General features: G+C 48.2%; 1 protein-coding gene across 2 annotated transcripts in view; it reads left to right on the top strand.

The window, feature by feature from the left end:
* The window catches only part of EFCAB5 (EF-hand calcium binding domain 5), a 361217-nt gene that overhangs the window by 48179 nt on the left and 297149 nt on the right, over positions 1-15889 (top strand). For both annotated transcript variants that reach the window (XM_069615250.1, XM_069615251.1), the window contains exon 5: positions 6862-6932. In XM_069615250.1, the coding sequence (XP_069471351.1) occupies positions 6862-6932 (71 nt within the window). The remainder of the gene's footprint in view (positions 1-6861; positions 6933-15889) is intronic.

The raw sequence follows: 15889 nt of genomic DNA on the forward strand, positions 1-15889 counted from the left end.
GGATGCACCGGCACCGTTGATAATGGGGTCGGTGCATCCAACCTGCCCATGCCCACTGAGCCCTATGGGGCTCAAATGTGAATTGGCAGTAATGCATTCTGGTGCCCGCGAATGGGCAATTACCGGGTCTGGCTGGGCCGTAATAACCCGGTAATTGCCCATTTGCAGGTGCTGGAACAAATTGCAAGTTTGGGGGCAGCCTGGCAGTTTTACCAGGAAGGCTACCGCCAAACTTGTATTGAGTGCCATGGTCTTGCAATGGGTAAATGATCACATCTGTGACAAAATAGCAAGCCTTAAGTGCGCAGGGAGAGGTTGACCTGTGACGCAAAGCTGAGCAGGGAGAAGCTGAAGTAGCGTTTTAAAATTAACCAGTTTATTTTGTCTTGTTACATAAGTGGGCAAAATGACCCGAATGCGGTTGAAGGGCAGCTAGCTTCTCCTTGAGAAGAAATCCAAAAGGCTCCGGATTTTACAATCCTCAGTCTGGCGGTACACGCCCGGGGACCGTCTTCGATTCTCAGCCACTCACATTCTTGAGGGTTTAAGTGTCCCCTTCCTTCTTTCTTGGGTCTTGGATCTGCTGATCTTGTCCTTTGCTGCGCATCCTGGACTCTTCTTCTGGGTCTGGGGCCCGGCTTGCATTTGCACATCAGGGCTGGGTCGGGATGGAGAGCCGGGCTGGATAATGCCAGTCCAAGCACCAGAGCTTCCACCAGAGGGATATCCACCTGTACGCGGCTACAAGCTGAGTCAGACTTTTTACTCCTTCTCTCCAATCTAGGTTTCCTGGCTTTGGTCACCAACAGCCGGCCCTTGTCTGCCTTCACGACAATTCAGAATGGTGTCATGCCTAAATGGGCCTCTTCTGCTCTTCCTTTCCGTCACTCTGCTGTACCCTTTTCTCTGCACTTCATGTATCTTCCCAATGCTCCTCCACATGTTTGTACTTCCACCCCTCCTTAATTCTCCACGGTCAGCCTTGTTGCAGACCTCTTCGTTCTCTTTCACTGTCTCAGCTCCCCTTGGTCACCTCAGCTTGCCTCCTCCTCTTCCTCCTCCTCTCTGTCTCCAACCTCCTGTTTATTTATCTCTTCCTCCCAGTGCTACAGATAAGATTTGGGAGTGGGAGTATTTTACTCTTCCTTTCTTTAATTTCGAAGTAAAATGATTTTATGGGAGTAAAGATGTAATTTCAATTCCCAATGAGAGTATTTTCTAAGCATCAGAAAATGTTTTAACTGAAAAACAAAAAGGTTTTAAAAATAATTTCATTGCATCTAGATATTCATGCACATTAAAAGGTACATATTTACTTCTACCAATCAAGCAATTATAACAGCAGTTTATTCCTCTGGTATGACGTGCACTACTGGCCCAAACATATCCATGGAGCTGTGTGGGGGAAAGCAGGGGGACATGGGTCTTCGTGTCAGTTTCCACATTTTTGTTGGAGTATTTTTACTCCCCGTTTTAGTTTTTTGGGAATATTTGCCCATTCTTAGGGAAATAAAGTGGCCAATACACCCCTTATCTGTAGGGCTGCTTCCTCCACTCCTCCAGCTTTTTGTAAACACCTCACTCCTTCCAGTAGCCCTCTTTTGCTCTTTTCTACCTTCCACCTCCTCCTCGAACTTCTCATCCTTACCTCTCTTCGGGACCTTCTTGGTCTTCGCTACAACGGCTCTCCGACATTTTGATCTCCACCTCCTACTTAATCTTCATGCCCACCTTAATCTGCACCTCCTCCCCAGTCTTTCATGGCTCCTTGGCATCCATCTTCTGCTCAGCCTGTAGTCTTCCAGCCTCCTATCCTATTCTCTGCCTTCCTCTTTCAATCCTCAACATCCCTGCTCTAGAATTACCTCCTCTTCCTGCTTCGTTCAGTGGCATCCCCCCCACCCCTCTGCTGCCTCTAAACACCCTCACTTCCCTACAAAACCGTGCAGTTTATGTAGCAGGCTAGCCCGCCCTATGGGAACACCTAACATTAACTCTTTTCAGCTGTTAGTTGTTTGAGTTGAAGCAAGTTTGGTTGAGGTTTAATGATTTGCGACTTGGCTCTGGCTCCGCTCCCTTCTTCCGTGATATCATTGTTGAGCCTTGAAAAAGTCCAGCCACCATCTTGGAAAGTTTGTTCATGCCTGCGTGGAGCTTGGCAGGTCTAACAAGAACCCTTTGCAGTTCCAGATAGTGTTATTCAGTTGAGGGATGCGGTTTAGAAACATGCGGTTGCCTTAATAACTAGGGCTTGCGGATGTGATTTGATTGGAAAACACAGTATAATTTCCTACAGGCCTGTGATCTAATGATCTCCTCATTGGAGAAATCCTTCCCTCATTATAAACAGCACTTGGCCATCCTTTTTTATGCAGCGGTCTTGCTATTACCAAAACCACTGTGATTACAATCCTGACCGAGTCTCCCAGGTGAGGTGAGGTGGGCCTTAAAGCATTTTGGGCCTAATTTGGCGCCATCGCCCCACAATAGGGCTAATGGCTTAAGGTCTCTATAAACACTACGCACTTCCCTTAAAGGGACAAGAACATGTTGAGGCCTAATGTGACAGGCCCCATCCAGACCATTGTGGCGTGGTGGGGCGAGCCCCGGGGGGGCCCCTGCACCAGCCCAGCATCACTTAGGCAGAAACACCTGCCCCATTACCTAATCCATTACTCTAGGCAGGGGACTCCATCACACCTGAAAGTGCTAAAGGGCTGATATGAAGTAAAAGAGCCAGGTGGAAACAGCCAGATGCCAGAGATGGGCAAAGAGAAATCACGACAAAGAACATATAGGTGAAAACAGCATGCATGTTACATCTCAGCATTAGGCCAGAGTCTGCGGCAATGCATCATGGAATGGAACACAATCTAGATTATTAAATGGTTAGCCACTTTTGTGGACTCCCAAGTGCCCTCACTCACTAGTCTTCCAATCACACTGGATCTGCTCCTGAGCAGTAATGTAGCTCTGTCTCTTCACTGTGTGCCAATCCAGCGTTGCCCAAGAGGGTTCCCTCTCCCAAAGTACACTCGTCGGAGAACTTGAGTATAGACGGCCTGAGAACATAGAGGACGCGCCAGTGGAGCACTGCAGCGTGGGTGCAGTACAAGGCCAATGGAGAGCCTTGGAGGCTGTGGCCCGCCCGAGAGAGTGGGGCAAAAGCAAAGGAAACCTGGGGATGAAGTCAAGGGTACATTGAGTGCGAACCTGTCCCTAGGCGAGAAAAGGAGGTGTATAGAGTGCCCCGTTCAAGGGCGCGTCTGCAGAACAGAGTCTCCAGCAGAGGCTTATTAGTTCTGCGATCATATTCTGAACTTTACGAGCCATGACTATCTGCATGAGTGTGCCTCAAGGCCAACATCTGACGTAATTCCGGTCAGTTGTACAACGCCACCAGCCCTCAAAGCAAACAGATATGAATACCGACAATAGTCCCACCTCACACTCTGGCTAGCACCATCAAGCAACCACAGGGAAGCTATTTTGTACAGACCATGAAGGAAAAGGTGTAACCATTTCTAACACCTACTAACTTGACACTGGATGGTGACATCACAATCCTGTATACATCTTGCCTACAGATGAGCTCTTCTAAGACCTAAAGCCTCCCCCCACAGTCTCCTATCAGTCTAACCATGCACAACACACAAATGGCACAAATATACACAAAAGCATAAGCATTCCAGGTGGGTCCTTCCTGCCACCATCTTCGGCCAAAGAAATTGTCTCAGCAGACCAATAGCTTGCTAAAAGAATAATCAGCCACAGGAACATCGAAAGACCGGAGACAAACATTGCCCGCTTGTCCCGCTATTCATTCCCTTATATCGAGGCACCATCCTCCTGCTCTTCAAGCCGCCATCCCATCCCTCAAAGCACAGCAACGAGAAGCCACCATGTCCTACCACACTAAGCCTTTGCCAATTTACCGCCACCTCCACATTGGCATCGCTCCCTACACAGGCATCCCTCTCTGCCACAGTCTCAGGTCCTCCAGCAGTCGGGAACTCCAGACCGTGCCACCCCATCTACCTTGAACATCTCTCCCAAAGTAAAACATTTTCATTAGCCATGGGCCTGCCACATTCTCTCCATGCCTGGCAGAGCTCCAGCAATAACCCGGACGGATTCCCTTAGATCACACAAAGCAGCCCAACCCTCTCCCCGAACTCAATACTACCCACCCCACAACCAGGCTGACCACAGGCCTCAACCTGCCCAAAACCATCCCGGGTTCAACCCACCACAGCCAACAGGAGATGTCACCCAACTCATCATCACTCCCACGTCACTCTCCATCCCTGGGCCCCTCTACCACATGACCCCCATAACCCCCGGGCCCACAGCACGTAGTCTCCCCCCTACTGGCCTCAAGTACATCTTCGACCATCCTGGTGACCATCCCTAAAGCCAGAGCATTAGGCCCCCTCCTGTGTTGTTTTCCTGCTCAGTTGCGCACCAAGGTCGCCATAATATCTCAAGCACTTACCTGACGCCCAGATCCCTGGAGCCCTTTCCATCGCTCCACCTCCGAGCAGCATGCCACGTGTTGGGAAGCCCTCTGGGCTTCTTGCAGATGGCACCCGTCCTCTGTGAAAATGTTGCCCGGAAAATGTCATGTGAAAAAGTTGACAGCATTAGTTGTCAAAATGTAGGGATACAAGCAATGTAAAGTGGGGAAATGATGAGTCAAAGATGGCCTAAAGAGCATACCAACATCCAGAGATGGTGCACAGGTTTTTATTAAAATGTCTTGGTATGGCACCAAGGGGCGTCCCTTGCTCTCTCATCTAGAAGAAACAGTGTTCTCCCTAACCCAGGAGTCCCTACTTCCCAGGTGAGTATCTAGAGTTTATTGCCTCTGCTGTCTAATGTTGACCTCAAGGTCAATGAGGTTTTAAAGGTAATTGCCTTATCCGTCTAACCTCCCTCTGGGAGATCCTAAGCTGCAACTGCACTACTTTTTAGGTTAGTTCTAAGGGGCTACAGCGTTGTGCCTTTCAGACACTTTAGCTTCACTTTGCCTTCTCCCTTTCATGCCCTGGTGTGCCTCTTCCTTTCTCTCACTAATATTCTATCCTCCTCCTGCCACTCTCCTCCTTCCCCCAACTCCACCCCGACTTATCCCTTAGTACTTCCTCCTTTTGGCCTAACAATACCTCTGTCTCTCTTTCCGTGCTCTAACTCCACCCTCCGATGTTACTCCCTAGTATTCTCTCTCCTGCTACTCTCGCCGCTCCACTCTACTATTTCTCTCCTCTCTCCACTCCTCTATTTCTACTCTCCTCTCTCCATAACTGCTCTCCCAAACTACTCTGCTACTACTCTCCTCTCCACTACCCTACTACTCTTCCATCTCCACTCCACTACTACTCCACCCCATGTTCTACTCAGTCATCCTCCTTTTACTACCCCAACCACTTTCCACTCACTCTGTACACTTCCACTAACACTCTCACTCTCCTACCTTACATGCACACACACACAACATAGTTCCATTTGCTCTCACCAACCAATACCTCACCGTCTCTCCAAACACCTCCACACTCCAATCCACCATCCTTCCTCCTTCAGGTCTCTTGGTCTGCTACCTCCTCCTCCCCGACCTCATCTGAACAAACCACAACTTCCTGCTTCCAGGCCCTTTCATATCCTTCATGTCCTTCTCCCACTGGACTTCTTCTCCTAGCCAATCTCTTCCTGGAGTTTGCTACGTGCGTCCACCGTATTGGAAAGAGGGCAAACCCCTTTGGGAAATATTCCAGTTTGTGTCAGTGGCCCGTGCCGCAGCTAAGTCCATTGTAAGTATTGGGAGGGCCTTGGGGTTTTCATAAAGCAGCTCCATTTTGATAGCCTCTATCCGCTGTCGGCGCATGGCATGCAATGATCACATGTGGTGGCATGTAGCCTTCCTCGAGGCCGTGTGGAGTCTCTGCTGTTCCACGTGATGGCTCCCTCTTTTACCGCTGGTCAGAGCAATATGACCATAAGCTTATGTATACGACCTCATGAACTTCAATGGAGACTTATTTTGTCCTCACTTGTGCTTTATAACATAGCCTTTTAGACAGAGGGAGGGGCCATTATTCGCCTGGGGCCATAACGTGGTGGCGGGTCATTATCCCAAGCGATAATGACCCTTCCACAGGTCTGAAAGGCTATTAGCGCGTAGTGGTAGTAAAATTGCATGTTTGGGAGTTTTGGAGGCGAAGTAAAAACTTTACTTTAGTAGTGAGTAAAGTAAAGACAACTTTTATTTTGACTGGCTCCCTTTTCACTTGCAAGATATTTTCATGATGAACATGGAGTACATAGGACACCCCAACCATTCCCCCCGGGCCCTGCCTACTGAAGCAGCCTATCACGCCCCCTCTCCCGACCTGCACCCCATCATTCTAGTCATTGTCCCTCCTGATCTCCTCCTTCTCCAACTCCCATCATAGAAATGAGGCAACCTCCATTGGTGTGGACCAGAAAGAGGCATAAAAAGGAATTTATGAGCACTGCATATTGCAAGAGATTATGAGGGTGGATGGCTTTCTAAATAAGGAGATAGGGTGTTGATTGATACATGGGCATGGCAGGATGGCAAGGTGTAACCTCCCTGGTGGCCAACTTGAACATATCATGTCCATAGTACTGCCGGTAATATGATTCTGAGGTTAATTCCACTGGAAAGGGGTGACACTAGCTAGCACCCCCACTCAGAAAACTGTTCATGCCCCACCAGGGAGAGGAGGGTGAAGATGGGGCAGGAGGTTGGCAGAGAGATGCCACTTGCACGCTTGAGATTGTTCTGGAATATCAGCTCCTGCTTGTCCTTGCCCTTTCATCTGTTTCCTTTTCCCCCTCTAGAGTCCTACAGCAAAGACCTGGCGACCGATGAGACCCTGGAGCACAAGCTGAACGGAGAAGAGTATGTGGAGGTGAGACACTAGCAGAGTAAACGTAAAGCTGCCATACCACGTGCCAACAATGTGGGAGCCTCACTTGTTTCTCGTGGGCACTGTCAGGTCTCGTACACCTCAATGGAGTCCCACTCGTTCCTTGTATGTGTTGCATACCCTCATCCACTTCGAGTTTCACTGATTCCTTACCTCCCAGCTCTTAGACACTTCACTAGGTTCCCGCTCTTTCTGCATACTTGCCAACATGTCCCATTCCAATCTGTAGGTGCTTATCCAGTCCTGGTTTTTGTCTTTGCATTTTGGGACTTGTAGGTCCACTGTTCCCCATTATAAAACTCGGACTACAAGTCCCAGAATGCAAAGAAAAAACCAGGACTGGATAAGCACCTACAGATTGGAATGAGTCATGTTGGCAAGTATGTTTCTGCAGAAGTATAGTCCCCATGCACTTCAATGGGGTAAGACTCTTAGCCCCAATGCAGGTCTTCATACACTTCAATTGAGTCTCTCTCCTTGCCAATGTGTAGGGCCTACTGCACTTCAATACAGTCTTACTCCTGTGTCCTAATACACTTGAATTGAGCCCCTGTCAATCCACCTACGAATGGCCTCATACGCGTCAGCGTAGTCTCCATCTTATGCATGCGGCCTTGTTTGCTTCAAAAGAGTCTGGCTCCTTGCTTATGTGTACGACCTCATGAATTTCAATAGAGACTCATTTTGTCCTCACTTGTGCTTCATAACATAGCCTTTTAGACAGAGGGGGAAGGGGTCATTATTCGCCTGGGGCCATAACGTGGTGGCGGGTCATTATCCCAAGCGATAATGACCCTTCCGGAGGTCTGAAAGGCTATTGGCCCATAGTGGTAGTAACATTGCATGTTTGGGAGTTTTGGTGGCGAAGTAAAAACTTTACCTTAGTAGTGAGTAAAGTAAATGGACAAAACGAGTTAGTAAATTAAATGTGGTTTTATTTTGTAGTGTTTATGTAGCAAGGTTGTCTTCATAAATATTTAAATTGCAAACTCGGTTAAACTGGGGTGGGTTTAACATGAGCATCCATCAGGCGACATGCAAAAGTGAATGGCCTATCAATAAGAAAGTGACGGCAGATTCCCCTGCCTGAGCTTTCTCTCGGGACTGTTCAATAGGATGTTCCGTGCTGGTTGTTTTGTCTTGAGTCTCGATGTCCCTGACGCCTGTGGGTTTTTGGCGTGTTAGAAATAAATAAATAAATACAAATAAAATAAATAATGTTTCTGCCATAAAAAAGGTCATCCAGAAAGAAAGTAAGTGTCTTGTTGAAAGAAACGTTGGCTGGAAACATCATTATGGGTTCCATGTCTGCTTTTGAAGTCGGGATGTTTAGAATGCAGTCAATACCAGTAGATATTGACTGCACTCTGAACATTCTGATTGGTTGAGAGGAGTCGATATCTATCTCCATGTGCTAATACAGTCTACTTGAGTGCCACTCCTTCCTGTTATGCATGGCCCCCTTTCTACTATGCATGCACCTTGCAACTCAATAGAGTCTCTTTCCATCCTCATACATATAGCCCCATATATTTCAATGGAGATTTGTTCCTAACACACTTCAACAGGGGTCCTACTCTTACTCAAAGGATAGTACGACAGGTTTCGATAGTCTCAACCCTTTTGTAATATTTATATATTTTATTTATTTGGGATTTCTAGATGGTGCTCATATCACTTTCAGCTGCCTGAAAGCAGTTAGAGGACAGAGGCTTGTGATGAATCACCCCCCCCACTCTGAGTCTCTGGGATAAACCCGGAGACTAGGCATGTATGAGCAGGAGTGCTCTACTTGTGCAATCTCAAAAGCTTGTGAGTGGGACCACTTATACAGCACACATTGTGAACCTAATCGCCTCTTGCATGGTTGCAGTAAATTTGGTAGAGCAGCGGCCAATCACAAACGCACCCAGATTTTGGAGGCTCCTGCCACCGAGCAAGGCAATGCCTCTGCATGCAGTGAGAGTGCAGCGAACTTTCAAAAAGAAGAGCCCGTGTGGTCCTGATAGATGGAGAAATGAAATCCAAAATGGCGGGCAGAGTTCTTTGTATCCCTTCCTGCCCCCGCCTTTATCTCTGACATCATTCCCAGAAGCCATCTGGCAGCGGTCTTGAAATTTCCTTATGCCCGGTCCCCACAGCTTTTTCACGTCGTGGGCCTCATTGATCCTTTTCAAGGCAGTGATGAGGGTGACGAGGGAGAAAGTGGGTAGGCATCGCCCCAATTGGCTACCTGAACCCTTCTCATGCTTACCACTCAACCCTTACAGTAAGTGAGTAAAGTGACCCCTGACATCAGACTTGCGCATGCAGTGCTAGTAAAGGAAAGAACTTCAGCTGCGCACAGTCAGCTAGTGCTACATTATTTTGGGCAAACCAACATGCATTTGGCTAGGAAGGGTGCCATGATCAGATTCCTCCCCTTTATTCCTGTTCACTCTATCTTGGATTGCGCTTGAGTATATTGCTGCTAACCTCTCTGGGGCACAAATGGACCATTTGGTTTTCCCTGACACTTTTGCAAGAGGTTGATTGGAAGACCAGACACGGGTCCATATTTGGGTTCTAGCACACATTGACCATGTCTGCGACAGGCTTATGCCAAGTCTGCCAGAAGTAGCGTGAGTGGTTGGCACACTTTCTCTTCTTATGCCCCGGGTATAAGCAAGCAAGAGCGATATACCCGATACCAATTCCACGAGGGTCTAAGGTGCGGCCAATATCAGAAGCTTTAGATCTGTGCAAATCAACGTCACGTGAAAATGGCATTTTTGCTGTCTCCAAATATTTACAGACAAGAAAGCCAGCGTTGAGTGACCGGGGAATGTAATTACTGCACACACCGAAAGGAGGGCCCTTATGATCAAAGGAGATGAAGCGATCTTCCAATGGCCTTTTTTCACTGTAGCGCATCCCTTGAGTGCAATAGGTTAGTGAAGGCATTCAGCCTGGCAATCCAAAGCAGCTGGACACATCTCCAGTGGTACTGAAAAGTTTATGATGTCAGACCAAAACCAGTTCGTGAATCATGCCCCAATGGTCAGACGGATTACCTGTGGTAAGTTCAGGTGCGTCCAAAGCCCAGAGTAAGGAGGGGAAGGTTCATGAATAAATACCCCAACTGATGAGCGCTCAGCATGTCCATGAGCATAGGAATGGAAAAGTCCCCACTGTAAAAATAATCGATTCCCCCAATAATCCAAGGCAATATGAAATGACCTGCCTGTGGCTGCCTCCTTGGGCTCCTTTTGCCCCTTTTACGTCTCTGATTTCTTCCCTCTTCTCTTTCCCGTCAGTGTTTCCACTCTTCCTCCCTCTACAGCCCTGGTCTGTCTCCCTTCATCCTCCCCCCACGCCTTGTCTCTGAACTCCCTCACTCTCTCCTTTACTCTTGCCTTGCCTCTTTACTTTCCCCTCTACCTAGAATTGTCTCCTTTCTCCTTCTTATTCTGCTGTTACACACTCTATCTCCCCCCACCTCTCCCATTCTCTACTCCTCTCTCCCATTCATCTTTTCTCTCTCCTTCCTCATGTCTGTGCCATTCTATCTCTTCCTCCCATTCTTGTTTCTTTCCTCACTTTCCGTTAACTTTTTGTCGCTCCTCTGCCGGATTATGTTTCTCCTCTTTGTAAATTCTGCCTCATCTCTCCATCCCATTCTGTCTCTCCTCACTCCCATCTGTGGTTTATCTGCTTTTCCCCATTCTTTTTCTTTTCAATCCATCCTGTCCCTCCAGCTCTGCCTCCATTCAGTCTTGGCTCTCTTCATCCTGTCCAGGCTCTGTTTTTCGATCTGCTCTCCTTTCTACCCTATATCTACTCTCCTTCTAGTCCTTTTTCTCTCTCCCGTCGCACCTCTTCTCGTTCCCTACCATTCAATGTCTCCCCCTCCCTCCCACTCTGTCTTCCTTCTATCCCTCCCATTTTTTTTCACCTTAGCTGACACCACTTCCATTGTGGCTCTCTTTTCTATCCACTGGTTCGGTTTTCTGTCTTCTCCTTTCTCTCGCCTTCTGTCTTCCCTAGTTCTGCCTTCCATTCTGTCTCTTTTCATTCACTGCTTCCCATCTGTCTCTTTTTTGCTGGCCCTCCTATTTTGTCCTTCATTTTGACTCCTTCCTCATCTGTCTACAGCTGTTCTCTGATCTCCCTATCCGAGCGTGTCTCCCTTCTCTGGCTCTCCTATTTCCTCACTCTTTCCCATTTTGTCTCATCTCTCTTCCAGTCATGCTGTTCCTCCTTCCTTTTCTGCAGTCCCTTACTGGTGAGTCTCTTTTCTCCCCTTTCTGTTAAGTCTCTTTTGTATCTGTCCCATTCTGTCTATCTTGTCTCTCCCGTTATCTGTAGAAAAAAACGAATCGTATATTTGTTCGAATTTCAGATGAACGAAAATTTCGAACAGCCGAAAATGTCAAACAAATATCCCATTTGATGCTATTATAGTTAACTAGGGGAGTGGGGCTTGCAGGGGTTGGGGGGTCCCCCACACCCTTGTTCACTACAATGGCATTGGAGGTTGTAGGGGTGTCCGCAGCTCCCTAAACAATACAGATTTTTTTTAAAAAGGACCCTGGTTTGTCGGTTCCCATGCGCATAAGTGAAGGGAACCTGTGTTGCAGAGGGATGGAGGGGTCAGCGGCAACCAGCGAAGTGTGCAGCCAAAAGGTAAGTAAGGGGGTGGAGGGAGCAGGTTGCTAGAAATGTCAGCGGGAGAAAAAAATGAGTCATTTTCGTTCAACTAACTCTCTCCCACCAGTGCTGACTCCTCTCGCCATCCTCGTCTACCCTGTCTGTTCCTCTTTTTCCGCTGTCTCTGTGTCTCTGCTTCACTCTTCTATCCTCTCAAATGACATACCTGTCAACCTTTTGAGCCGCAGAGCAGGTGAAATCAGATGATTTTGCTTTTGGTGGGTGAGAGCCCATTGAAATCTATGGACAGGTATGGGCCTTGCCTTGAGTGCGAACGTAGTCCATGGCTGGTGATGCGGTTAAATTAAAAGGTGTCCAAAAGAGGATCTTTTGACACGTGCCCAGCATGTCACACACTGTCCCTGCCATCTATTCCTGTTCCTGTGCCCTGCCTACATGCCTTTGGTTGTATGGATTGTAGGGGGTGCAAGTGGCAAGGGTCTCTACTCTGCATGGTGACCCCCATGCATCCTCCTTTAATAAGGAAACAAAACAGACTAGAGGCTTGCCCCATATGGAGGATGTCACGTTTCCACTCTGTGATTTCTTTGTAAAGTGATGTGGCCCTGAGGGCCCCTCATACTGGGAGCCTCAGAGAACTGCAGCACCTGTTCCCGACCATATAACACCCCTCCTGCCCCCGCCCACTTGGATCGGGTATGAGCGAGAAGGGAGCCACTCCCATGCAAAGAGGGACTAGGATGGTGCTGGCTATACACATCTGGACAATGAGAATGGGGAAGAAAGTGGAGAGGATGCTGGTCCTGCTGAACCTTTGTGAAAGCCTGAAGAAAAGCTGCAGGGTGTTGTGGAGACAGCAGAGTCTCACCCCGACACAAAAGAGCTTGAGTTGCACCCCTGTAAAAGAGCTTGGTGGTTGGAAAGTCTCACCTCTGCAAAAGACCTCAGAAGGCGCTAATACCTCCGAGGGTGCTGAGTCGCACCTCTGCAAAAGAGCTGGGAGGTTGGAAAGCCTTACCTCTGCAAAAGAACTCGGGGGATGCCGAGTTACACCCCTGCAAAAGCGCTGTGAGGGTGCAGAGTTGCACCCTTGCCAAAGAAGTGCAAAAGAGCTGGGAGGATGCTGAGTCCCACCTCACTTACCACTCTTCCCCGGCCAACTCTGTCTTCTTCGCTTGCGCAATGGGTGTTTTTCACATCTTACTTGTCTAATGTAAATTGCACAATCAATTTAACACTCCTTTCAAAAAGGTGAGAGGGAAAGTTTGTTTGTTTTCTAGAAAGTGGCACCGAATCGGAAGAGGACGTGATCTGTCGAGGAAGGAGGTTGACATCCGGAGAAGTGGAGTTTGGGGCTTATGGAGAAAAGAGATCCATCCCATGGAGTCTGTTAATTTTTTTATTTACTGGGTGTGTGAACCCTAGGTTGTGCAATTTCTCTACTGCTTGGGCAAGGTTGTTGGGAAGGGGGGGGCATCAGCCCCTATGTTTAATTCGCCCCACTTGAGGGCAATTTCCTCTAAGGCTAGACATGTTGGTTCAAGGGAAGTGAAGAGAGGCTTTTTTGGAGGGTGATGGACTCCTGCACAAACAAGGAGGAGGCAGTGCCTTGGTCCCGATAAAAACCAATGGCGTGGGCGATGCATCCCACGCTCATATGGTGATCGATGTCTTTATGAGGGAACTCAGATTGGCTCAGCGATGAACATCGCCAAGAAATGACCCCTCTCAAAGGCCCGTAGTATTTTCAGAAACCATTTATCATTTGTTTTTTAAAAATTCAGCTGCAACAAAAAACCCTAGTAACCCATACTCAAACTAGAGTGCCAAATTGGAGGAATAAAACACAGAAATATGATATGATAGGTTATTTATAACACACTTAATACCCAGAGGTTTCTAAGCGCGGACCCGGGGATCGAACCTGTGTTGCTCTGTGTCATCTTGCTTCCAAGGCGAGTACGTTGCCCCTGAGCTATCCTCCTGAGACATTAGTGAGCACGTCTTTCAGGCTTTGCTCAAAATATACCCACCCGGTCAAATCCTGCGCGAACGGGGAGATTGTGTCCATATGTCATTGGTGACCCAGATGGAGCAAGCACCACATCTGGCAGATGTGGGGAAGAATGCTCCTCACCCACCTTCATAATACACCGGGGCAATTTAACCCACTGGAGCACCGGCCATGAGGGATTATCCATCGTGTAGTGGAATGGTAGGTGATGCCGGGGGGCGGGCAGAGATGACGTCTGACAATTCTGATCTGCAGTGTCGGGAGCAAATGCAAGCGCATGAGAAGGACGCATGTTTGAACCCGTGCCAGGTGCCGTAATGCGCAGAATTAGACCTGAGTGATAAGGGCGGAATGTATACCCGAGTGAACGTTTTTTGGTGTGAATTGGGTTTAGAATCCAGAAATCCATTAATTTGCCATACAGCGAATTAGGAATGGTTATTGTGCGAATTTCCAACTTCAAATCGTTTGCTTTCAAACAAATCGATTGTCTATCAACATTCAGGTCGTTTTTGTCACACACTGTTTTCTTGACCGTTCTGGCTGCTCAGTCGCCAAGGAGCCCATAGTGACAGGACTCCTGTGCTCCCGATAAAAATTAGGATGTGTATAGTATACACACCGTATAGCCAAAACCAAACCGCTGTTGTATGACACATGCCTGTGTCCGAAGTGCCAGGCTATTATGCAAGTCTGTGCAAAAAGGATGAGCATACGCGTCCTTGGCGCTTAAGGGGTTAAAGTGTACATTTTGTTTTGGACTAATCACTTTGTTTTTGTAGCAGAGGGATTTTTTCCCCACTGATTCCTTAAAGCAAACTTTTTCAATGAAATTGATGAATGTGGTTAATCATGGAAATACTTCAAAGTATTTTGGATGTCTGGTATCAAACTCGGGTGGCATTTTCAGGTGCAATATCTTTTCTCTAGAAGGAAGCCTCTAAATCCAAAGCTTTTGACTATTTTTTCAGACTTCAGGGTTCAAAAGCTCTTTGCTGGCACATGCCTTTTCCAGATTACAGGGGCTTAAGGGTTTGCACGCTTGTCCCCTGATTTCGGGGTTCGAAGGAGTTTACCGTCTCGGTGTCCTGCAGCACTTCTAAATGTCTCTGCTTCTCAGGGCTCCCAAACCTACTGGATTCTCCGTGCTTTCCCCTCTGTGTCCCACAGCGGTTCAGGTTAGGCTCAGCTTGTCCGGCCCCCAGAGCCTCTGGGTTCCTGCCGCACTACCATGAAATCTCGGCTTCTCGGGGGTCCACAGTACCTCAGGACTCACAGCGCGTTCATGTGTTATCAGTACTTACGCAGCCGAGGTTTTTTCGGACCACTTGTCTGACTAAGACTATCACAGAGGCAATGTTCAACCCCTTGATTTTTCCCTGATTGCCCATGGCACTTTGGAGATTCACAGCGCCTTAGGCTTCCCAGTGCTTTTGGGGTGCTCATCTATTCCAGGGTGCGTGTTCATAAGGCATGGGAGGTTTCAAAGCCTCTTTCCAGGGGTGCACAGCTCTTCAAGGGTTCACAGTACTCCATGGTTCCCTAGCAACAGAGCTATGCACAGGTGGCCTCCAGGCTCCCAATGGGAGCAGAACCAGCAGCATCTCCTGTGCGGGCTGCAGCCCGCTTCTTGCTCTCTGGGTTCAGAGTCACTCCTTTTCTGTCCCTCCTCCTGGGATCTTATTGGAAGGGAGAATCTCTTCCTCTCTCCTAGCCCCTTTTCGTCGAACTGGCCTTTAGCCTGCCCTTTCTTTCCATCAGGCACTTGGTCGTCATCACATGACTCACATGACAAGGTAACCAGATGATAACGGCTGGGCAACCATTTTGGATTTCTAAATAGGTGAGCTGTTGTGGATGTTCTCCGCTGGCCCCCCACCCTCGCTCGGTGCACTGCTGCTGCTCCTCTACCTATGTTGGCAACCACTCTGCAGTCTTCCACCAGCAAACTATGGAGTAGGGCCAGACAGCGCATTCCCCCCAGAATTTCTATGGCAGCCAATCCATCATGGGGAGGGTATTTGCAACCATAGAAGGTAAGGGGAATACGCTGCTTGCCTAGTTCTTACCATCCAAACAGATGCAGGTGAGCCACCGTAGCCACACAAGTTCCGCCAGCGAAGCAAATTCTGGACCAGAATCTAGCCAATTCGCTTTTGGGCAAACTAAATTTGCCCAGTCCTTAGTCATCAGTGGTGTAGGATAGGTACATCTGGCCTCAACTTCCCATTGAGTCATAGGAAGCGTGAAAGTAGCGATGCACACCGCAAGGTTG

This window comes from Ambystoma mexicanum, chromosome 9 (genome assembly GCF_040938575.1).
Source record: "Ambystoma mexicanum isolate Mex_15411 chromosome 9, UKY_AmexF1_1, whole genome shotgun sequence".
NCBI lineage: Eukaryota > Metazoa > Chordata > Amphibia > Caudata > Ambystomatidae > Ambystoma > Ambystoma mexicanum.